A 24,777-nucleotide genomic window follows, 5' to 3' on the forward strand; every position below is an offset into this window, starting at 1 on the left:
TGCCTTTTTATCGGAAGGTTGATGGGCTAATCTCTGAATTTCTGTGGGCAGGGAAGGTGTCACGGGTGAAGAGGGCCTTGTTGCAATGGCAGAGGCAGGAAATGGGGTTGGCGCTCCCGAACGTGGTGCATTATTATTGGGCCGCGAACATGGAGGATGTGAGGCGATGGGGGGAGGGGGAGGAGGCGGAAGCGGACTGGGTCAGGTTAGAGGAGGTGCCTTGTAAGGGAACATGTCTGAGTGCTTTGGTGGTGGCCCCGTTGCCGTTCACTCCGAGGAAGTATACAGGGAGTCCGGTAGTGGAGTCATCTATAAAAATCTGGAACCATCTGAGGAGGTACTTTAAACTGGATCACATGTTGGTGTTGACACCATTGTGTGGGAACTATAGGTTCACGCTATGGGGGTTAGATAGGATCTACAGGTGGTGGCGGGAGGAGGGGTTGGAGTGGGTTAGGAGCTTGTTTTCAGAGGGGAGGTTTTCGAGCTAGAGGAGCTGCGGGAGAGGTTCGAGTTACCAAGGAGGAGTGAGTTTAGGTACTGGCAGGTGCAGGACTTTGCGCGTAAGGAGTTGCCTTTGTTCCCTCAAGTATCGGAGTGTACACTTCTGAAAAAATTGCTGCTCCCAGATAGAACGGGGGATGACTGGATTGGGGATCTACATGGATGGTTGGGGGAAGAGGGCAAGAAAAGTTTCAAGCGGAAGTGGGAGGAGGGGTTGGGGAGGGAGACCGGATTGGGACTTTAGTGTGTGTTAATGCGGCGAGTGCACTCAACCTCCTCCTGCACAAGAATGAGTTTGATACAATTTAAGGTGCTGTGCAGGGGCCACATGACTCTGGCTCAGTTGAGGATTTTTTTTCCCGGGGACAGCAGACGCGTGTAAGAAGTGTGGGAGGGGCCGGGCAAATCCTGCTCATGTTCTGGGGGTGTGAGCGGTTGGAGAAATTTTGGGAGGCAGTGTTCAAGACCCTATCGAGGATTGTCGGGGTTGAAGTGAAGCCACCATATGGTGGCTATCTTTGTGGTTTCGGAGGTGTTGGAGCTGCTGGAACGGAAGGGGACTGGTATCGTGGCCTCGCCCCCCTGATTGCCTAGTGACAGATCATTTTAATTGGAGGTCGGCTCCACCACCGGGGGTCACGGCATGGCTTGGGGATCTGTACGAATTTGCAGGTTGGAGAACATCAAATTTGCCTTTAGGGGGTCGGAGGAAGACTTTGAGGTACAGTGGAGGCCGTTTGTGACTATATTTGAGGAGCTGTTTGTCGCAGGGGGGATTAAAAGGGGGGAAATGTTCAAACTGTGTACTTTGATTCGATATTTAGCCTGTGTTATTTTGTTTAATGTGTTTGGAATTAAATATTCTGAAACAAAAATAAGTAATTTGCTGCTGTTGCTAACTTTTGCCTTAGTTTAATTGCTCTGTTTTATCACCTTTGCTCTTGAATCGCCAGGTATCTTTCTGATACCGCCACGTGGTTCAAGTCCGAGTAATGATCAATAATCCAATACACTGCTTAGTAAGATTTAAATCAAAGCACATTTATTATACACAGTAATCACGACTCATGTATAAATTCTACGTCTAAGCTACTTCTATGACTAACAGGCCAATACTTAACTTGGAACTGGCCCACCAGGTCAGGGAATCGAATGGCCTTTTGTTCGGGTTCTGAGCCTGCGGGATTCGAAGTTGGTACAGATTGGTAGCTAGGAGCGCATATCTCGTAGCGAGCGTTGAAGTAAGACTTACTCGATTTCAGCGATGGCTGGACCGGTCACTGTCAAGGGTTGGTTCACGTTGCTGAGTGACCCGATCCAGAGGAGAAGCAGAGGGCCGATTTGAACTTGGCCTCTATTCTTATAGTCCCCAGGGGCTTCCCGCCTTTCGGGGCGGACCCTGCACCTGGTTCCAAGTGATTGGACTTTGTCCCAATCGCTTGGTTCGATTTTCTCCAATGCTGGAGCGATTCCTTGATCGATGGGCGGTCTTGAGGTGGTCGTTCACCTCTCTTTGTGTAGGCTTCTGCTGGCGCCAACGAGTCTGGGTTGGCTTTATGTATCTAAATGTTGCTCATTGTTCCCAGGGATTGCTCATTAATATGCAGATAGCTGGTGTTTTGTTATGTTGATGGTTGCCGGTATCGATCTTGTCTGGCCTTTTCAGAGGTAAATACACACTCAACCTGCAGCTGCTCGTTTGTGTCCTGTTGACTGACTTTCCCATCAGCCTTTGCCGTTCGCCATTTTACATCGGGAGTTAGCCATTCTAAATCGGGAGTTAGCCATTTTAACTGGCTACACTGCTTTTCTACTCTTCCTGCCAATGTGGACAAGTTCACATTTTCCCACATTATACTCCATCTGCCATGTTTTTGTCCACTCGCTTAACCTATCAATATCCCTTTGCAGACTTCTTGCGTCCTCTTGACAATTTACTCTCCTACCTATATCTGTGTCATCAGCAAATTTAGCAACCATGCATTTGGTCCCCCATCCAAGTCATTGATATAAATTGTAAACAGTTGAAGCACCTGCATTGACCCTGTAACACTCCACTAGTCTCAGCTTGCCAAGTCAAGAATGATACATTTATCCCTATTCACTGTTTCCTGTCAGCTAACCATCCTCTCTCCATGCTAATGTGTTACCCACCTGTCATGATATCCATATTAACATATGGTGCAATCACACACACACACTGATGGACAGGTAGATGGACCAATCAACACACACACATCACAGCCAATCACCAGTGAGCGCGCACGCACTATAAAACAGGGAACACCACAGTTCCCGCTCATTCTACCAGGAGATAGCTCAGAGCACAGAGCTCACAGCGTGCCACTCAGACATACACCATGTGCTGAGTGCCTCACTAAGATAGTGCTAGGGCTGGGTCCACAGGTTAGCTGGTGAAGTACGAACCACAGCCAGAAGTTATTAGTTATTGTACAGAATAATAAAACAGAGTTGTACCATCTACAACCGTGTTGGTTCGTTTGTATATCGGAACACCCAACACGACATAATATCAGGGCTGGAAACTCGCCAGCGACTGTGAGACCTACCTGCACCTCCTCAGAGATCCGCCATCCTGCGCCATGGACACCATCAGCCCACCGCAGCCGCTCCAAATCGCTGGAAATCTCAGCGTCAACTGGAAGCTATTTAAACAGCGCTTCCAGCTCTTCCTAGAAGCCACAGACAGGGAGAATGCATCGGACACCAGGAAGATCGCCCTCCTCCTCTCCACGGCGGGGCAACGCGCCATCCACATCTACAACTCCCTGGCATTCGCGGAAGGCGAGGACAAGACGAAGTACAAGACGGTCCTTCTAAAATTTGAGGAACACTTCAGCGTCAAAGTGAATGAGAGCTTCGAGAGGTACCTCTTACAGCAGCGCCTGCAGGATGAGCCTTTTCAATCATTTTGGCACACCTACGTATCCTCGCGCAGTCCTGAGGCTATGAGGCCACCTCCGATTCCATGATTCGGGATCAGATAGTTTTTGGGGTCACCTCGGACACCCTACGCCAGCAGCTCCTCAAAATAAAGCACCTCGCCCTAGCCACCGCCATCGAAACCTGCGTCCTCCACGAAAATGTGACCAGCCGGTACTTACAATTCCAGGTGGCCGAATCGGCACAGCAGGGGTCCTACGCGGCTGAGCGGGTCCAGTTGATCCCAGCCCACGGCCCGGATGAGGGCGGCCACTTCGCGCGCTTTCCGAGGCCTCCCGCGCTTGTACGCGTCAAAAGAGGGGACGTCGACGAGAGGGATGTGATGCGCAGGCACGCTCTATGCAGGACCGCACTGCGCATGCGCGGTGGCGCAACGAATGCCATGACGTCACGACGTGCAGCAACTGTGGATCAGCGCACTTAAAGCGGCAATGTCCAGCCAAAACTCGACAATGCCTCCGCTGTGGCAGAATGGGCCACTACGCTGCCTGCTGTCAAGCAGCTCAACCTGCCAACGCTCCGCAATTCCACCAGCCTTGCAGGGACGTGCAGGCCATTCAGTCTCCATACACCGAGTCATACCCTGACGTACAAACCGGTGATACCGAAGACCGGGAACCCTTCCGCGTTGCGGTAATAGACCGGAATCGGATGTCACCAAGTAGGACCCACCAGCCGATGCCAGTGCACAGCGTTAATCCGGGCGATGAATGGTGTGCCACCCTAACGGTCAACCGATCACCAATCACATTCCGCTTAGACACTGGTGCCTCCGCCAATCTCATTGCATGGTCAGCCTTCCACACCTTGAAGGTCAAACCACCGATTCGGCCATCCCACTGTCAGTTGGTCGATTACAACGGTAATATTATCCCGGCCATGGGGTCCTGCCAGCTCGAGGTTGCACACAATTCATACACAGCCACACTGTCTTTTGAGATAGTTGGATCCTCGAAGGACTCTCTGCAAGGCGCACAGGCGTGCAAGATCCTTCACCTCGTGCAGCGGGTACACACTCTGTCTCCAGAAGGCACATCCGATTTCCCGGATGCAGACTTTAGGGCACAGCTCCACTCGCTCCTCGCCCACAACCAGGAGGTTTTCGAGGGCATGGGCACACTGCCCTACACTTACAGAATACGGCTCAAACCGGACGCCACCCCGGTCATTCACGCACCTCGCAGAGTCCCAGCACCACTCAAGGACCGCCTCAAGCAGCAGCTGCAGGATCTGCAGGACCAAGGGGTGCTTTCCCGGGTCACGGAGCCAACGCCATGGGTCAGCTCCATGGTGTGCGTAAAAAAGCCCTCTGGCGAGCTCCGGATCTACATCGACCCGTAAGACCTGAACAATAACATCATGAGGGAACACTACCCCATACCCAAACGGAAGAAATCACAAGCAAAATGGCCCGGGCTAAAATTTGTACCAAGCTTGATGCCTCAAAGGCATTCTGGTCAAGCACCGGAGGTACGACTTCCAACTTGTCTACACCCCGGGAAAGGACCTCATCATCGCGGATGCCCTGTCCAGAGCAGTGAGCACACCGCCCGAATCAGGGGGGGTTCGTTTGTCAGGTCGATGCACAAGTAGCCTTCACATCGGCCAATCTGCTGGCTGCTGATGCACGTCTGGCCCACATTCGCCGTGAGACTGCGGCTGACCCCCTTCTACAACGTGTGATGCTCCACATGACAGAAGGGTAGCTCAAGGGGCAGTGCCCACAATTCTACAATGTCTGGGACGACTTGGCCGTTATTGATGGTGTCCTCCTAAAGTTGGACCGGATTGTGATCCCACACAGCATGCACCAGCTTGTCCTCGAACAATTGCACAAAGGCCATCACTGGGTTGAAAAGTGCAGGCGAAGGGCCCGAGAAGCTGTGTACTGGCTGGGGATCAGCGACGACATCGCCAACATGGTGCTCAACTGCCCCACCTGCCAAAGGTTTCAGCCGGCGCAACCCCCTGAGACACTTCAGCCCCATGAGTTGGTAAATTCAATGATAATCTATGATTAATCTAGGACAGAGGTTCGGCACAACATCGTGGGCCGAAGGGCCTGTTCTGTGCTGTATTTTCTATGTTCTATGTAACGTCCCCCTGGGCAAAGGTGGGTGTGGACCTTTTTCATGCGCTCGGCAGGGACTACATCATTATAATTGACTATTTTTCCAATTATCCGGCGGTCATACGCCTGCACGACTTGACATCAGCTGTAATCAGAGCATGTAAAGAAACCTTCGCTCGCCATGGCATTCCGCTTACCGTCATGTCGGACAATGGGCCCTGTTTTGCGAGCCAAGAATGGTCTTCTTTTGCTGCTTCATACGGCTTCACACACGTGACGTCCAGCCCTTTGCATCCCCAGTCGAATGGCTAGGCGGAAAAGGGCGTCCATAACGTGACGCGGCTCCTCTGCAAGGCTGCTGATGCCGGATCGGACTTCTGTTTAGCCCTGCTGGCCTATCGCTCGGCCCCACTGTTCACAGGCCTCTCACCAGCCCAGCTGTTGATGGGTCGCACCCTCAGGACCACTGTGCCGTCCATTCATGTTCCTAAACCCGACCATGCTCCAGTACTGCAAAGGATGCGACAGCAGCGTGCTCAGCAGAAGGTGGCACATGACACTCGGGCAACTGATCTTCCTGCCCTGGCGCCTGGAGACAACCTCCGCATACACCTACCAGAGGGTGGCTGGTCGGCAACTGCCGAGGTTCTCTGCCACGTGGCTCCTCGCTCGTTCCTGGTTCGCATGCCTGATGGCTCCATTCGCCGGCGTAATCGGCGGGCCCTTTGGCTGCTTCCGCACTCACTACGTGATCATGCACCGGTGCCACGCCCTCCTGTTGTCCCTGATGTCGACTTCGTGGAGCTTCCTGCCACTCTGCCTATTCCTCTATCGCCCGTGGCCAGGCCCATTCCTCAGCCGGTGGATCCTGACCAACCCTTGAGGCGGTCAACCCAAATTCGTCGCCCACCTAATAGACTGGACTTATGAGCCTGTTTGCACATTGGACTCACTGAATTGTTGTGCAATAATGTTTCTTTTTTTTGTCGTTCCAGGAGTTCTCTTTCGATATTTGATGATTGCACTTGTTTTGTTTGTGGTACAACCTCGTTGCTCTGTTGCACCTGACACCATCCTATGTATATAGTTTAGCCTCATGTACATGTTGTAAATATTGCGCACACATACTCAGCTGCACTCAGGACACACCAATATTTATTACCATGTAGGCACATATCCTTGTGAAAAGGGGGGATGTCATGATATCCATATTAACATATGGTGCAATCACACACACACACTGATGGACAGGTAGATGGACCAATCAACACACACACAACATCACAGCCAATCACCGGTGAGAGCACACGCACTATAAAACAGGGAACACCACAGTTCCCGCTCATTCTACCAGGAGATAGCTCAGAGCACAGAGCTCACAGCGTGCCACTCAGACATACACCATGTGCTGAGTGCCTCACTAAGATAGTGCTAGGGCTGGGTCCACAGGTTAGCTGGTGAAGTACGAACCACAGCCAGAAGTTATTAGTTATTATTGTACAGAATAATAAAACAGAGTTGTACCATCTACAACCGTGTTGGTTCGTTTGTGTATCGGAACACCCAACACGACACCACCCACACCATGAGCTCTTATTTTGTGTAGTAACCTTTGATATGGCATGTTATCAAATGCCTTTTGTAATTCCAAGTACACATATCTTCAGCTCCCCCGTTGGTTACTTCCTCAAAGAATTCTAGTAAATGAGTCGAATGTGACTTCCTTTCACAAGCCATTTGACTGTGTCTAATTGCATTAAGATTTTAAAAACACCCTGCTGTAGCATTTTCCCTATGGAAATGGATGGGCTAACTGGCCTGTAGAATCCCGCTTTCCGTCTTCTTCCTTTCTTGAACAGAAGAGTTACATTTGCTATTTTTCAACCTGATGGGACATTTTTCAGAATCTCGGGAATTCTGGAAAATTAAACCAAAGTAGCTACCATCTCCACATCCACTTATTTTTTGATACAAGGACGAAGTCCATCAGGTCCTGGGGATTTTCAGCCTTTAGTTCTAATAGTTTTCTCAGTACCCTTCCCTTGTTTAATTTCCTGCCTCCCTTTACCACTTGATTTACAAGTATTTCTGCAATGTTATTTGTGAGTTCTACAGTGAAAACAGACACAAGGGGCGGGATTCTCCGTTCCGTCGCACCAGATTTCTGGTGCGCCCCCCAGGATTCCCTGTCTCGCCAGCCGGTCAATAGAATTTCCCATTGTGGGCAGCCCCACGCCGTCGGGAAATCCTCGGGCTGCTGGCACAACAGAGAATCCAGCCCAAGATATCAGTTCAGTGCTTCTGCCATTTCCATATTTATTATTATTTATTTCACAGGCTCCCTAGAAACCAGGGCTCACTTTAACTACTCCTTTTTAAATACCTATAGAAACTCTCATTGTCTGTTTTTATATTTCTAGCTAGCTTTCTCTCCTACTCTAGTTTCTCCCTAATTTGTTTCTTAGCTATTCTTTATTGTTTTGAAAAATCTGTCCAATCTTCTGACCTACCAACAATTTTCACTGTATTCTATGCTTTTTCTTTCAGTTTGATGCTATCTTTAACTTTCTTAGCCGCACATCCTTCTGCTCAAATCTTTCTGTCTCACTGAAATGTATTTTTGTTGAATGTTATGATATAGCTCCTTAAATGTTTGCTGCTGCTTTTCCACTGACCTACCCCTTAACCTAATTTCCCAGTTCACATTGGTCAGCTCTGCTCTCATAACCTTGTAATTGCCCTTGTTTAAGTTTAGGACCATTCTTCTTCCTCTCAAACTGAATGTGAAATTCAATCTGAATTCATCTAATCCCGTCCGAGATCCAAGTAATAAGGCAGAGACCTGCTCAACAGAGTCCACAACTAGCACATAAAGCACCTCGTAGTAGTTCCTACTATTGAGCAGCTAAACTAATGTAAATTAAACTCATCATACAATAAAATAAAGAAGAATTTCACCACTTAGCAACTGACACTAATTGTGTTTAATGATTGTTTTCATTATGTCTTTTGCACCTCTGCTTTATTTGCACTGTTGTACTCTCAACATTAACTGGCCGTTAATATTTTCTTCCCATAGGTAACAGTGATAAAGATCCAGCTGGTGAATCTGCCTCTCAGGAGATCTTGCCCCACCTTTCCAAGCACATTGATTCAGACCTGCACGGACGGGCTCCTTGGGATTCAGGCTGCTTTGAGGAGAGTGGCTATCCTGAGAATGTTATGGGTGACTAAAACTAACTCAAAGCAATTATCTTCTCCAGATAAGGCACTCACACTCTCAGGCACTTGAACGCATAACCCAGGTTAATGCTCCAGTGCAGTACTGAGGGAGGTGCCATCTTTTAGGGTGAGGCAATGTACTAAGACCCTCTGCTGCCCTCCTGAACAAAAATGAAGTAGTATTTTGCTGGACCATCTGCCATGCTTTCCAGTTAATAAATCTGATAGATTTCAGGGGATAGATCTTGGGGGGGGGGGGGGGGGGGTGGGGGGAGCACTTAAGGAGTATCTTTGTTTTTCTCTCTTTGATATTTACAGCCTTTGCACTGTCCAGGTAATGCAACAAGAAAGACAAACAGATAACTGTGTGGAGATCTTGTGAATCTTGTCTCAAGGAAGATTCAGTGGAAGCTCTTCCAAAAGGTCCTTGGTGCATCCATGTGAGCAAGATTTCCCTCAGTCAGGGGGCGGGGGGATGCCTCCTTTCCACCTGTTCTCTGAGGAGAACACAAGGCCAAGGGACTGAATCAATGATTCACTCGGATTGCATATGTTGACGCCCTCCAACCCCATTGAAGTTCTCACATTTTGAGGATGGACCTATAAAAGGACAACCTGCTAAATTCTGAGGGTTGGCTACAGTTGTGAGAGCTTGTCCCCATGCTGTTCAGAAGCACCAACACTTGTTAAGCAGGGTCACAGGAGACTCGTCCTGCAAGAGTTTTGTTTGGTGTTGTTGCAAATTGAAGAGAAGGGATTTGTGTTTATATAGGCAAGCATATGAAAATGGTGGGCAGGAAAAGTGTACGGGTAAAGTAAGAGGCCATTCAAGCCTGCTCTGCATTCAGTTAGATCACGTCTGATCCACATCTTGCTACAACACTCTGGGCTAGTGCGTAGTCAATTTCTGCCCCACTTGACCCGGACTCTCAATACCCAAAGTCTTTGGCCCTTGGCTGCCCAATAATTGCAGTCACCAGGTTTGTAAATGTAAACACAATTTTATTAATAGCAAGAAGTATAAAGAATACAACTGGTTCACTATTATCTAATTCCTAATCCCCTGCTTTAACTTGACCCCCACTCTCTATATATGCACACACAAGGCAGACCAATGCACAAGGGAGGAATGGGGGGGAAAAAATCATAAGTAAAAAGTAAAAGAATCTTTGTTTCAGATGGTGGTTTCCAACATCTTACTCCTCTTCAAACCTTGCTTTCAGTTTGAGGGTTTACTGTAGTGTGTGCCTGGAACTCGCTGCCGGAGGAGGTGGTGGAAGCAGGGACAATAGTGATGTTTAAGGGGCATCTTGACAAATACATGAATAGGATGGGAATAGAGGGATACGGACCCTGGAAGAGCAGAAGATTTTAGTTTAGACGGGCAGCATGGTCGGCGCAGGCTTGGAGGGCCGAAGGGCCTGTTCCTGTGCTGTACTTTTCTTTGTTCTTTGTAGATTCATCAGGCCTCTGTAGTTTCAGAAATAAGCATTCATAGCCTTTCTGGAAAGAGAGAGAGAAGGCTCTTCTCTTTGTCTGCAGCGTGTAATGGTTCACCTGTAGATGCAGGTTCTCTGCAGCTCCAGGAATACAGCATTCACACCCTTTCTGTAGAGAGAGTGAGAGAGAGGTCCTTGGCTTTGTGTATCCAGGAGTCAAACTGAGCTCCTTGGGACTCTAAAAATCGTTCCACTGGGATATGATCCAATCACCACCAGTACCAGGCAGAGTACGGCCTTTTGGCCAATTAATTGGCCACCAGCCAATAAATCAAACCGAGTCCCTCCCCATCTCTCTCTCTCTGGTGCCGACAAGTCTGAAGCTCCTGTTCAAACTAGCAGTGTTCTCCCCTGTAACTTTTGAATTCTTCATTCTCTCTGCTTCTTGACTTAAAGATGCATGTCCATTGATCATCCATGGATCAAAAATGATAACGGCAAAATTAAAAAATGGAAAATAGGGGAATAAACAGGAAGGAACCCTTATAATCCCTTTTCCACTTTTGCTCCATATCCATTACCAAACTGAACTCGAACTGAGATGAGAGTGACTGATGCGACTGAGCTAAAGATGCCAGCCGAGCACTATTCCTGCCAACAGTTAGAGGAGGCTACTTTTAACTGAGTTTGTGTTTGCATTTTCAGAAAATTCAACTGGTTTTACTTGCCTTTAGGGAAAAGCAGGAAGTCTTGGCCATTCGTGGCCACAGGGTCATCGGCAAACCTTGGGGCGCAGTCCAGTTGCCCAGCAAATTGTCCAGCACTTCACCTCGCAAAATCTATTGAAAATTTACACATTGGAAGAGATAAAGAGAAACATACCACTAAGCCTCAGGTCCCATGTAGTTCCCTAAAGGCAGTCTACAGACGTTTTAGTTATCATGGGCATTCAATGCCCCTCAAAAGGACAAATTGCCAAAAGTTGCGGGTCAGCGTAAGTTTTGAGGACTTGGCACATGCCTGTGGCATTCAAAGGCAATGGCAAAGAGCAAGAGCTCACTCTTCAGATGAGTTCCACATCAAAGCTGGTTCTCCATCAAACACTGTCTCAGAAATGGGAACGCACGTTGCTCTGCCTCGGCAAAGCAAATGCAGTATGCAGCCAGAAGTCACGAAAATTTCCTGCGAGAGGCCTCCCCGCTGTGGTGCCAATGTGTTCTGCAGGCCAAATACAGTTCCTTGTGTGACTGCAAAAACATGCCACGCACAAATCAATGCTACTGTTCTTCAAACTACACACACAAAGGATCAGGTGTCCAACCCACTTCAGCTCTCCGAAGAAAAGAACATCCCATCTTCAATTTTAAAGTGCAACCTACTCAATCAACCCACAATGCCTCTGAGAATTCAGCAGAACCACCATTTTACAGAAGGACATCGAGAGCGAGCTGAGAATTGTAGTTCAACAGAAAGCAAGAAACTTGCAACCGAAAATAGGGCACATTCCAGAAACAGGTCCCAGCCACCTCCAGTGCCTGCCAAGAAATGCAGAGAGAAAATGAGAAATGGCATCCATCCTGTGCCTCATGTTTTAAGCAAGTCAGCCCCTTCCAGCGCCAGTAGGTATGGAGTGGCCTCTAACTTGCACGTTGAATGTTCCACTGCAGAGGTGGTCAACGCAACCCTGGCTTCTCAATCTCCTTGCTTATCAGAGACTGCACAGCCAGAGACTGCCTGTCCACCACAGCTGGGAGTTAAGTTGTGTACTGTATCCGGAAGAAAGGCCTCCTGGAGGAGAGAAGTAGAACTGGAAATGCTAATAGAAAACAAATTGGAATCGGAAGCAATTGATCTCACAGAGCAGCCCTACTCTGACAAGGTACAAACAAAGCTAATTCTTCCTCTTGGGCACAAGTGTTATTGTTTATTGCTGGTACCGAGTTAGTTAGCCCAACTTAAGGGAGTGTGAATCTCCTGTTGAATTACACGGAGAATTGATCCACTAAGCAGACTTGAGACAGAAAATATCTGTGGGGGGCCTTAGAAAGGTGGGTCTGAGTGGAGTAGACATTCTGATCAACACTGCTGAGATTCCCAATAGTGTTGCTTACTTTAGTCGGATTGTAAATCCTGTAACTGACTGCCCCATCCCCCATGCCCCCACTATCTTTTCCTGACACATCCATTTTCCCATGGTACATGCAGTAGAAGCCTGCTTAAAGGGCCCCTGGATATCCATGTCCTCTGCATCCTCTTCCTCATTGTGTCCCTGGTCTTCTGCCCCGAATTGCCACAATAGACCATCCGGAAAGGAAGCCTTAAGCTAAAAGCGAGTGAGCATTGCTCACTTGGGATTGAAGCTTGTGGCTGTGAGATGCTTCACAGGAATGCTCTGGCGACTGTGTTGGCTACCACATTACATTGCCATGAAAACCATTCTGACAATCCTGGGCAATCATCCGGCACGAAACACCCAACTCGCAATTTGAGAAAGAAAGGGTCAGCATCTGGAGCCATAGGCAGTGGGGACAGAGATCCTGGAATTCCCCCACCCCCAACTTTTGACAGCAATGATGACAACTCATTAAACATCTAAGACAGTTTCCACGCCAATAAATATTCAATGCTGTCACAGACTGGTCATTGATGAAAGGACCATATGCCTACGAAGATACCATTCAAATTGGCTGATCAGGAATTAACTAACAGGGGAACACTGAATTAGTAACTCGCTCAATTTTTTATTATGTTTATTTAAAATTCATCATAACTTATTTCCTGATGTGAATATGTCCTTTTATGATGCTTTAGCATGGCAGATGTGGAATTCCAACAGTCTTGATCCAAAGATATGCAGAAGACATGGGATATACTGCAGAGCATGTGGCCATGGCAATGGAGCTCATGAGAGTTAAACAGCTCCGCAAGCAGCATCGAATGGCAGTGAGTATTTTAATTGATAAATTTAATTTCATGTCACTAAACATAGTAGCCCCCCCAGCTCCAGCCGACCCATCGGCACCTTTGCCCTGTCGCCCAGTACTATTTCTTCACATAATTTGCTATTGTTCTCCCTTTTAAAAAAAAAAATATATATTTTATTGAGGCATTTATATTTTTGCACAACAAACAATCACAAATTAAAACAAACCAGCAGGCTGCATTTTTTTTTTTTTTAAACTCAACGAAATACCCCACCAAGTTTTCTCCTTTTTCTGACTGTACTTTCTTTTGCTGTGCCTTGATAATGAATTAGGAGCAGGAGTAGATCATTTAGCCTTTTCCACCTACTCCACCATTTAATATGATCACGGCTGTCCTGAGCGAGGCCTCCACTATCCTCCCTACCCCTGATGGAACTTTAACTCCCTTGTCAGTCAAGAGCCTATCTAACTCGGGCATAAAAATATTCAGTGACTCAAACTCCATTGCTCTCTGGGAAAGAGAATGGGTCATCAGTTCATCAAACTTGCCTAGCAATAATCTCATTGATGCTGAATTTGGGGTCCACTGGGCCATTTAGTGACTGCCCTCATTTCAGCTTTGGTTCAAACATGGACAAAAGAGTTGAATGCCAGAGGTGAGATGAGAGTGTCAGCCCTTGACATCAAGGCAGCATTTGACCGAGTATTGCATCAAGGAGCCGTAGCAAAACTGGAGTCAATGAAAATCGGGGAAAACTCTCTACTGGTTGGAGTCATATTTGGCACAAGTTAATCATCTCAATTCCAAAACATTACTCGGTCGTATCCTAGGCCTAACCATCTTCAGTTTCTTCATTAATTACCTTCCTTCCATCATAAAGTTAGAAATACGGATGTTTGTGACTCCTCAAACACTGAAGCAATCCATATCCAAATGTAGCAAGACCTGAACAATATCCAGGCTTGTGCTGACAAATGGCAAGTAACATTCATACCACAAGTCCCAAGCAATGACCATCTCAAATAAAGGAGAATCTGACCATCAACCCTTGACATTCAATGGCATTACCCTCACTGAATCCTGGGGGTTACCATTGACCAGAAAGTGAACTTGACTATCCATATAAATATTGTGTCCACAGGAGCAGGTCAAAGGCTAAGTATCCTAGAGAGAATAACTCTTCTTTTGACTCACCAAAGCCTGTCCACCATTAAAGCACAAGTCCGGGGTTTGATGGCATACTTCCCACTGGATGAGTGCAGCTCCCATAACACTCAATAAGCTCTACACCATCCAGGATAAAAAGCAGCCCACTTGATTGGCATACCATTCACAAACATTCACTCGCTCTACCACTGAAGCACAATGACAGCAGTGCGTACTATCCACAAGATGCACTGCATGAACTTACCAAGCCACCACAGACAGCACCTTTAAAACTCACAACCGCTAGCATCTAGGACAGGGGAAGCAGATGCATCAGAACACCATCACCTGGAAGTTTCCCTCCAAGCCAAACGCCATCCTAACTTGGAAATATACTGCTACTCCACCGCTGACACAGTGTGTGCCTTCTGTACGATGCATTGCAGGAATATTGAGGGAGATGGCGGTGTAGTGGTACTCTCACTGGACTAGTAATCCAGACACCCAGGGTAATGCTCTGGGGACCCGGATTCAAATCCCAACACAGCAGATGGTGTAATTTGAATCCAAGAAAAGCTGGAATTAAAAGTCTAATGATGACCATTTAACCATTGTCGGTTGTCGTAAAATCCCATCTGGTTCTCTAATAGTAATAATAATCTTTATTAGTGTCTCAAGTAGGCTTACATTAACACTGTAATGAAGTTACTGTGAAAATCCCCATGTCGCCACACTCCGGCACCTGTTCAGGTATGCTGAGGGAGAATTCAGAATGTCCAATTCACCTAACAAGCACATCTTTTGGAACTTGTGGGAGGAAACCGGAGCGCCCAGAGGAAACCCATGCACATACTGGTAGAATGCGCAGACTCCGCACAGACAGTGACCCAAGCCGGGAATCGAACCTGGGTCCCTGGCAGCGATGTGAAGCAACAGTGCTAACCACTGTGCTACCGTCCCGAGAAATGTTCTTTCCTTACCTGGTCTGGCCTACATGTGATTCCAGGTCCACAGCAATGTGGTTGATTCTTGAATGCCCTCTGAAATGGCCGAGCAAGCCACTCAGTTCAAGGGCAATTGGAAATGGGCAATAAGCGTTGGGCCTTCTAATAATGCCCACATCCCACAAATGAAATTTTTAAAAAAAAAAGGTTCCTTAGACAACACCTTCCAAACCTACGACTGCTACCGTCTAGAAGGAGAAGGATAGCAGACATATGGCAACACCACCTCCTGGAAGTTCACCCTCAAAGCCACCATTCTGGCTTGCAAAGCACTTGAACAGCACTGTGGATGCATCTACTGCAGCAGTTCAAGAAGACTGCTCACTACCACCGTCTCGAGGGCTATTAGAGATGGACAAAAAATGTTGGTCTAGTCAGCAACACCCACATCTCATGAATCAATTTTCAAAAATAGAAGTGTTTGTTAAGTAATGGGTTAAGAGACATTGCAATTAGTTGTCTCATTTATGTTAAGTATCCATTAATTGACACTGATATGTAAAGGGGCTTCAGGTGGCCTCTGTCAGGTGATGCGTAGTTAGAGTTTTGTGCAAAGTCTGTTGGAATGAAATAAATATGTTTGTGAAAAAGGAACAGAACTTTAGACTTCATATCACAGCAACTAAAACGTCTAACAATTGGTAGCAGAGGATGGTTGCTGTGTAAATGTGAAGTGTTGAAAGATACAACTTTTCCAGATCATACCAAGGAGTGAGTGAGAAAATAAATTTTTTTAAAAAAGGGATATATGGCTGAACCGAGGATAAAGATGGCTGGATATGACTATCCTCCCTTATTTTCTGAAAGGGAATCGTACGACCAATGGAGAAGTGCAGTAGTTATGTGGACTAAGGTAACTGCTTTGGGAAAGAGAAAACAAGGTATGGCATTGGCTCTTTCTCTACCATATGGCAGTAAAATCCAAAACAAAGTGCTTTCTGAGCTGGAATTGGAAGAGTTAGACTCAGAAGAAGGTCTGGAGACTTTATTACATTATATGGATAAGATTTATAAGAAAGATGACTTGTTAAGTGCGTATGAAGCATGGTCGGATTTTGATAAGTTCCGGAAAATGGAGGCTATCTCCATGGAAGACTATACAATGGAATTTGGCAGACTATATAAAAGGCTGCAGAAACACAATCTGGAATTTCCACAGTCTGTGTTGGCCTTTAAATTACTTGACTGTGCTCGAGTGAGCAACATGGATAGGCTCCTGGTTTTGACAGGAGTTCAGTTTACTGATAAGGATACCTTATTCGAACAGATGACAAAAGCTTTACAAACGTTTCTGGGGAAACATTCGATTCCGATGGCTCTGATGACTCAAATAGGTCAGCCTGCAATAAGGCAGAATACAGAAGATACACTACTAACAGGATGGCAAAATCGTATGGCTACGAACAGGGCTCAAAACTATAGAAGGAGACCGAGACAAGGAAATTATGAAGACCGAAACCAAGTTAGAACCTACAATAGGAAGATGAACCCCAGAAATGCACGGGGCATGATAAATCGATGTTTTCGATGTGACTCTCAATACCATTATGCTTTCAACTGTCCAACTCGTTTTGATAGTGTTTGAAGCGACACATGACACGGACATTGTCCTATTGACGAGCAGTTTTACGCCGGTAATGAGGGTGTTGGTTGAAGAATCCTTCAACTGTGCTGTATTGGACAGTGGCTGCACATCTACTGTGTGTGGAATTGACTGGTTAAAATGTTACCTGGACTTTTTGAATGCTGAAAATCGTAACAAGGTTAAGGTATTTGAAAGTTCCACAAGTTTCAGGTTTGGGGATGATAATACTCTGAAGTCGCTGAAGAGAGTGGTGATCCCTTGCAATATTGCCGGAGTGAATCATTTCATTAGCACGGATGTTGTCTCAAGTGAGATACCTTTGCCTCTGAGCAGACCGTCGATGAAGAAAGCGCACACGAAACTGGATATGGAACAGGATAAGGCAACTGTTTTTGGAAAGACGGTGGACTTACAATTTACACAGTCAGGACACTATTGTATTCCATTACTGATAAATAATATTTCACGTAGAGTGGTTAAGGATGTGTTAATGGCAGTTGAAAATGGGACTTTAGCTGATAAAAAGTTTGTGGTATCGGCAATTTGCACATCCGTCTCCTCGGAGGCTGAAAAATTTATTAAAGGATGCAGGGGTAAGGGATGACGACTATACTAAACTGATAGAACAGATTAGTGACCGCTGTGAAGTTTGTAGGAAGTACAGAAGGACACCAGCACGACCGACAGTAACCCTACCTTTGGCCAGGGATTTTACCGACATTGTGGCCATGGACCTTAAGATCTAGGATAAAGCAAATAATATATTTATTTTACATTTTGTAGATTTAGCAACCAGATTTAGTGAATCAACGATTGTACGAAGTAAAGAAAAGAGAGTAATTCCGGATCAAATCGTGGAAAAATGGATAGGGTCAGGAATGGGTCCACTGGCAAAATTCCTTACGGACAATGGGGGAGAATTTGCGAATGATGAGTTTAGGGATATGTGTGAAACCATGAATATCAGAGTTATGAATACGGCTGTAGAAAGCCCATTTAGTAATGGTGTCTGTGAAAGAAATCATGCTGTCATCGATAACATGCTTTGGAAAATTTTGGCAGATTGACCAAATTGCAGGCTAAATTCAGCTTTAGCATGGGCAGTACATGCAAAGAATTCATTGCAGATGGTTGGGGGCTAGAGTCCTTATCAATTAGTGTTTGGTAGAAATCCTAAAATTCCGTCCATTTTGGATGACCAGCCTCCAGCTTGGGAGAGGACTACAATTAGCTCTGGTTTTGCTGAACATTTAAATGCCTCAAGTCTCTGAAAGAATTCGCAGAGCTTTAAGACATAACGTACGGCCATCAGATGCCGTTTTTCAGCAAGGAGGCATGGTATACTATAAGAGAGACAATTCTAATGAATGGAAAGGCCCAGGGAAGATCATAGGCATAGATGGCAAAACAATTATTTTGCAACATGATAATCAAAATGTTACGGTATATTCTGTTAGGCTAATGGGTACAGATTACAAATTTTCAAATTTAGACAGAGCAGACAGACATGACGAGGAACCAGAGTCATCTGGTACGCATGTGTTAAAGAATTATGAGGACCAATTAACTGATATAGACAGGGTTTCTGTGGAGGCACACAACACTTCTGATGAATTAGAACAGGCCATTTTTCCGAAAGGGCAACTGCCAAAAGTTGGTACAAAAGTGACATACTTGCCTGAAGGGTCTAGTCAATGGAAGGATGCAACTGTTATTAGTAGAGCAGGGAAGGCCACTGGAAAGTATAAACATTGGTTGAATGTACAGCATTCAGGGGAAGGAGTCAAGACAATGGATTGGCAAAACGAAGTTCAAAAATGGAGGGCACAGAAACGCAGTGCTAGTTCAGATAGTACATCGGATAGTGAACAGGTCCATAGGAAAATGTTGAGAACTATTGAAAGGACATCCCACAGCAGAAGGGAAAGATCAAGCAGTAGCAGTACAGAACGAGATACGAGGCGGGAGAGGGGACGTAGTTTGTCAAGATCTTGGAACGTGAGTAAGACTACGAATACTAATAGGAGTAGAAGCCCACATGCACGTGAGATTTTGGTGGCTTCAAATAAATTAGATGAAAAAGTTATCAAAGAAGCGAAACAGCAAGAATTGCATAGTTGGAGTGAATTTGGGGTATACACGGAAGTACCGGATAGGGGACAAAGAGCGCTATCCCACAGATGGATTTGCACGGAAAAGGTTCTTCCAGGTGGAACTTATAAGGCAAAGGCCAGGCTTGTGGCAAGGGGATTTGAAGAAAACTTAGAAGATCAGGATTTAAGGGTAGATTCACCTACAGCAGGAAAGGTTATTTTAAAGATTTTCTTGGCTCTACTAGCCACAAAGGCCTGGGAATGCAAATCTATAGATATAAAAGTTGCCTTTTTGCAGGGGCATCAGCTCCAGAGAGACATTTTTCTCCGTCCTCCTAAAGAAGCAGCTAACACAGAAGGGGTACTCTGGAAGTTGAACAAATGTGTATATGGATTAAATGATGCAATTAGAATCTGGTATTTTTCGGTAAGGTCAGTTTTGTTAAAGTTCGGCTGTTGCCAGTTGAAAGCAGATCCTGCAATCTTTTACTGGCACTATAAAGGAAATCTTTCTGGCATTTTTATGATGCGTGTCGATGATTTTTTGTGGGGTGGGACTAGTGATTTTGAAGCTTTGTAATCTTTGGTTTGAGGAAATAATTCAGGGTTGGAAGTCAGGCTTCTGGTGCATTTAAATATATTGGACAGGAAATTGGACAGACTAAGTTAGGGGCAACTTTACGTCAGCAATCTTATTTGGAAAGCATCACCCCAATAGCAATCAGTCGTGGCCGAGTTTCACAAAAAAACGCAATGGTTTCAAACATAGAAAAAGAGCAACTGCGAAGTTTAATTGGGAAACTGAACTGGTTAGGTCGACAGACTAGACCGGATGTGAGTTTTGATGTCTTAGAGTTGAGTACAAAAATGAATGATCCCAAAGTGGAAGACCTAAGAAGAGCAAATAAAGCGTTGGCCAAACTAAAAATGCAGGAGTGTGTTTTGAAGTTCCCGGCTTTAGGTGACCTTAAGCACTTGAAACTCATAGTTTATAGTGATACGTCCTACGCAAATTTATGTGATGGGGTTTCAAGCGCAGGAGGTTTTATAATTTTCCTTTTGGAGAACAATGCTAAATGTTGCCCACTTGTGTGGGAAACAAAGAAAATAAGGAGAGTGGGAAAAGCACTTTGGCTGCTGAGATGTTAAGCCTTGTAGAGGCGGTGGATATGGTCTTTTAATACGAGTATGATATTGACAGAAATTGGGGGATTTGGGTAATATACCTATTGACTGTCACATTGACAAATCCCTGTGGGGAAAATGTGCACTCTACAAAAAGTGTCAATGAAAAGAGGTTACGGATAGACATCGCAAGTTTGAAGCAGATGTTGGACAGAGGGGAAATAACAAAAATTAAATGGGTCGACAGGAGCTATCAACTGTTTTTCGAAAAGAGGGGCGAGTTCACTTAAACTTTTGGATATTGTTAATGAAGGGCGCTTGTTTCTGTGACTGTTTTTTTTTCTTGTCCAAACCACACAAAAAAAGGGGGGGGAAATCATGTGTGTGGTTTTGATTTTCTTGAAATTTTGTTTTCACCTAATTATTTTTTTTCTCCAAGGAAAGGGAGACTGTTAAGTAATGGGTTAAGAGACATTGCAATTAGTTGTCTCATTTATGTTAAGTATCCATTAATTGACACTGATATGTAAAGGGGCTTCAGGTGGCCTCTGTCAGGTGATGCGTAGTTAGAGTTTTGTGCAAAGTCTGTTGGAATGAAATAAATATGTTTGTGAAAAAGGAACAGAACTTTAGACTTCATATCACAGCAACTAAAACGTCTAACAACTGGTAGCAGAGGATGGTTGCTGTGTAAATGTGAAGTGTTGAAAGATACAACTTTTCCAGATCAAACCAAGGAGTGAGTGAGAAAAGAAATACATTTTTAAAAAAAAAAAGGGATATATGGCTGAACCGAGGATAAAGATGACTGGATATGACTATCCTCCCTTATTTTCTGAAAGGGAATCGTATGACCAATGGAGAAGTGCAGTAGTTATGTGGACTAAGGTAACTGCTTTGGGAAAGAGAAAACAAGGTATGGCATTGGCTCTTTCTCTACCTTATGGCAGTAAAATCCAAAACAAAGTGCTTTCTGAGCTGGAATTGGAAGAGTTAGACTCAGAAGAAGGTCTGGAGACTTTATTACATTATATGGATAAGATTTATAAGAAAGATGACTTGTTAAGTGCGTATGAAGCATGGTCGGATTTTGATGGTTAGAGTTTTGTGCAAAGGCTGTTGGAATGAAATAAATGTGTGTTTGTGAAAAAGGAACCGAACTTTAGACTCTTCATATCACAGCAACTAAAACATCTAACAGTGATCACACTGTGGCAAGTTTACATTGGCCTGACCAATTGTATTTGTTCGTGGGATGTGACTGTGGCTGACTAGGCCCAGTTGTCTTTGAGAAGGTGATGGTGAGCTGCCATGCAGGCGTAGGAATTTGTAATTACAATGTATAGAAGTAAGAACAGAATTAGTTACCTTAAAACAAGGACAGAATTATATCTATCCATCCTGGTTCGTGCATCCCTTGGTGACCAGTCATTGAATAAACTTTCTGAAATGTTAGCTACTTACTCTGGCCAAGAGACATCATCCAGAGTTATTAACTTGCTGTTTCTTTATATGATGTTTAGATTCCAAGTTCCTGCGACAAGATGAGCAGAAAATCTACAGCCCTAGAAATATCAAATGAGTCTTCAAGGAGCTGATCTTCATAGGACAGCCTGTATGTCGTTCCGTGTCCTGCAATTCACACAGCACTCTGCATCAGATAAAGGCTTCATTTAGAAAGCAAATTTCGACTGTTGGAATTAAAAGCTAGTGTATCACCAGAGTAGCCATTACGTGAAAACAGACGTGAAGTGGGTGTCCTTCGTTCTTTCATTCTGTATCTGTTAATAGACGTTGTACTGCAAGAGCTGTTCATAAAGCAGCGGTACAAATTTCAAACAGTAAGCAAAGGAAGCAGGGTGAAATTGAATGTTTGGCTGTAAACCTGCTTGAGGTGGGTGGGTTGTTCTTCGGGCTGGCCAACACGGCTCCTGGATAGCTGTGTAGGCAGGGCTTCCATCCAGGTCATGGCACTGCTGCGGCAGTTTAGCTCTGACTGGGTTACATGCAACTGTATGTTTGAGAAATCAGCCACTGCTGTTTCAGAATACCATTTCCAGTTTTTGAGTCCTGTGTCAAGATTGTACAAAAGAGTAATTGAACTGCAAATCAGGTCCATTCTAGACCCATGCTCAGCGAGGAGATCCCGCTCACTGTCCATTCGAGACCCATACTCGGACTACGAAGATCCCTTGCATTGTCCACTCTAGACCCATACTCAATCCATGAAGGCCCCTCGCACTCCTTGGATTATTATCTGACAGTATTTGCTTTGCTTTTCTCAGCAAACATCATAACCTCACAGTATCCTCGAAGTGAAAATGTGTTATAATGCTAAAACTTAAAATATATCCATTTAATATTTAGTGATGGTACAAAGTTGTCAGGTGTTCTGGTCAGTTTTGGGCCTGTCTGTATCACGTCACTACTCTGTATCGTATGTTGCCTTATAATTACAGTGGAACTTGGATCCCATAAAGTAGAAAAGGAATTAGGATGATCCAGAAGTAATTCTTTACATTCTGATATATTATTCTCATGATATATGTATATTTCAGATCAAGGAGCAGTTTATTTTGTAGAATCATAGAAATTACAGTGACAGCAGGAGGCCTTTTACTTCCATGTCTGTGCCAGCTGTTTAACTGGAGCTTCATCTTGCCATTGTCTCCCAATCCTTTTCTCATTATCCTTGACCCCAAAATTCCAAGAATTTCACTCTGCCTCCTGCTGGCCAAGGAGAAAACTCCTGGGCTGGATTCTCCGTTCCTGAGTCTAAGTGCTAACGCCAACGGAGGATCCGTGGAGTTCCATGTCCGAAAAATCGGCGCCACACCTGCACCGATTCCGCTACCAGTGGGGGCTAGCCGGCACCGGCGCTGCGTGGAACACCAGCAGAACTTGGGTGGGGTGCTCTTTCCAAGAGCCGGTGCAGACTCGATGGGCCGAATGACGACCTCCTGCACTGTAAATTCTATGCATTCTAACACACACAAAACGTTGCGGGAATCGCCGGGTCCGTGATGGACATGCGCAGGGCTGACCAGCTGCGCGTGGACTACACAACCCCCACACACCGATCGCGGCCGAAAAGGTGGCACTGGTTGTGCTGGACCGTGGCCACCCCCAACTACTCCACCAGCCCTGGCAGAAGCCTCCCGGCTAGCGGCACAAATGTCAGCAAAGTGTGGCGGTGTTGGACACTGCCTCTACGCCCTCTCTCTCTCCGCAGACACCACACCTGATTCATGATTGTTGGGAGCACACGTGGACCACGCCGTCGGGAACTCTACCCATCAGAGGCTGAGCATTGCGGGTTGGCCCGCTAATGAGATGCAAATGCGGTTGCAACTACGCAGACAATGCGTCGCAATGACGGCATTTTCTAGGAGGCGGAGCATCGTGATCCGGTGCCTGCCGCGATTTTGGCATCGGACTCTATTCTCCGCCTGATCGCGTGCCCCAATTTCAAGGTCAGCCAACAGCGAATCCCACCCCCTATCTTCTTTACCTTTGGCTCTTGGGTCAATTGCCTTTAGTCGTGGCAAGTTTTGGAACATGTTCCATTAGGCCTTACGCAAGGCACAAGGGAAAGTAATTCCCATAGCGTCAGCAGAGACGACTCAGGCTGGACCCTGCCAATGCCCCCCCTTACCCTGATCCCAAGCCTTGATGAAGGGTACTGTGTGCTTCATCATTGACCAGAATCTTTGCCTATTGCACATTCCCAGCAGAAGCAGGTCCTGCCCCTCATCCCAGTCTCCTCTTCTCTCTCTCTCTCTCTCTTCTCTTTCCCCCCCCCCCCCCCCCCCCCCAAAAAAAAATCCAAATTTCATTTTCCCCTCTACATGCCCGGCTGTCCCAGAATTTCAGGGCCCAGATGTCTAACTGCTCTAACAAAATTTATTGCACAATGTACAAGAATTCCATATAATTAACTCCAATTCTTTTGTTGTTACATCATATTTCCACCACATTGGCATTTTAACAATACTGCAAGCTCTTTTGTGATGGACAGGGTGTTTTTTTTAATATAAGCTTCTGATTCTCATTTTGGCTTTGATGTTACTTAGGAATTGGATAGTGCGTCTCGGGACATCTGGTCAAAGTCCAAAACCCAACATAAATGTTGACAGTAAATTTTAAATATTGAAAAGCAGCACAAAATTAAACTGATGCACTTTGTGTATTTGAGAATATTTAAGTAACTTATTATATGTTTCCTTAACAATGTAAGTAACTATAACATACCGGTAACAAAACATTCTTATAAAGTGTAGTCAATCAAAAGTGTACCTTGCGTGTAACGTGAGGTATGTATGTGTAAATATTCTTACCTGTTCCATTTAGCAGAATAATATTGAAACTTTTTTCAATAAAGTAACAATTGGATGAAATTCTTGATTTTCCTTTAAAGGCAAGTGGAATTACCCATTTCTGGTCAAATCCAACAAGATTATAACAACAACTTATATTAATAGCACCTTCACTGGAGCATTAACAAAACATGAAACTGCACCAGATGTGCAGATATGAGAGAAGATGACTGCAACCTTGATCAAAGAGGTAGGTTTATAGAAGCACCATAAAGGAGGGAAGTGGAGAGGTTTAGAGAGGCAAATTCACCTTGGTAGCTGAATGCACAGTGACTAGCGCTGGGGCAATTAAAATTGAGGATGCTCAGGAGAGCAGAGAATTG

At 45.5% G+C, this 24,777-nt stretch overlaps 1 protein-coding gene across 4 annotated transcripts in view; it reads left to right on the forward strand.

Moving 5' to 3' along the window:
- Positions 1 to 24,475, forward strand: part of sash1a (SAM and SH3 domain containing 1a) — a 233,169-nt gene extending 208,694 nt beyond the window's left edge. For all 4 annotated transcript variants that reach the window (XM_072504812.1, XM_072504821.1, XM_072504828.1 and 1 more), the window contains 4 exons: positions 8,619 to 8,765; positions 10,935 to 12,079; positions 13,012 to 13,143; positions 21,602 to 24,475. In XM_072504812.1, the coding sequence (XP_072360913.1) occupies positions 8,619 to 8,765; positions 10,935 to 12,079; positions 13,012 to 13,143; positions 21,602 to 21,676 (1,499 nt within the window). In that variant the 3' untranslated portion in view covers positions 21,677 to 24,475. The remainder of the gene's footprint in view (positions 1 to 8,618; positions 8,766 to 10,934; positions 12,080 to 13,011; positions 13,144 to 21,601) is intronic.
- Positions 24,476 to 24,777: the final 302 nt, after the last annotated feature.

The sequence above is a fragment of the Scyliorhinus torazame genome, chromosome 1 (assembly GCF_047496885.1).
Source record: "Scyliorhinus torazame isolate Kashiwa2021f chromosome 1, sScyTor2.1, whole genome shotgun sequence".
NCBI lineage: Eukaryota > Metazoa > Chordata > Chondrichthyes > Carcharhiniformes > Scyliorhinidae > Scyliorhinus > Scyliorhinus torazame.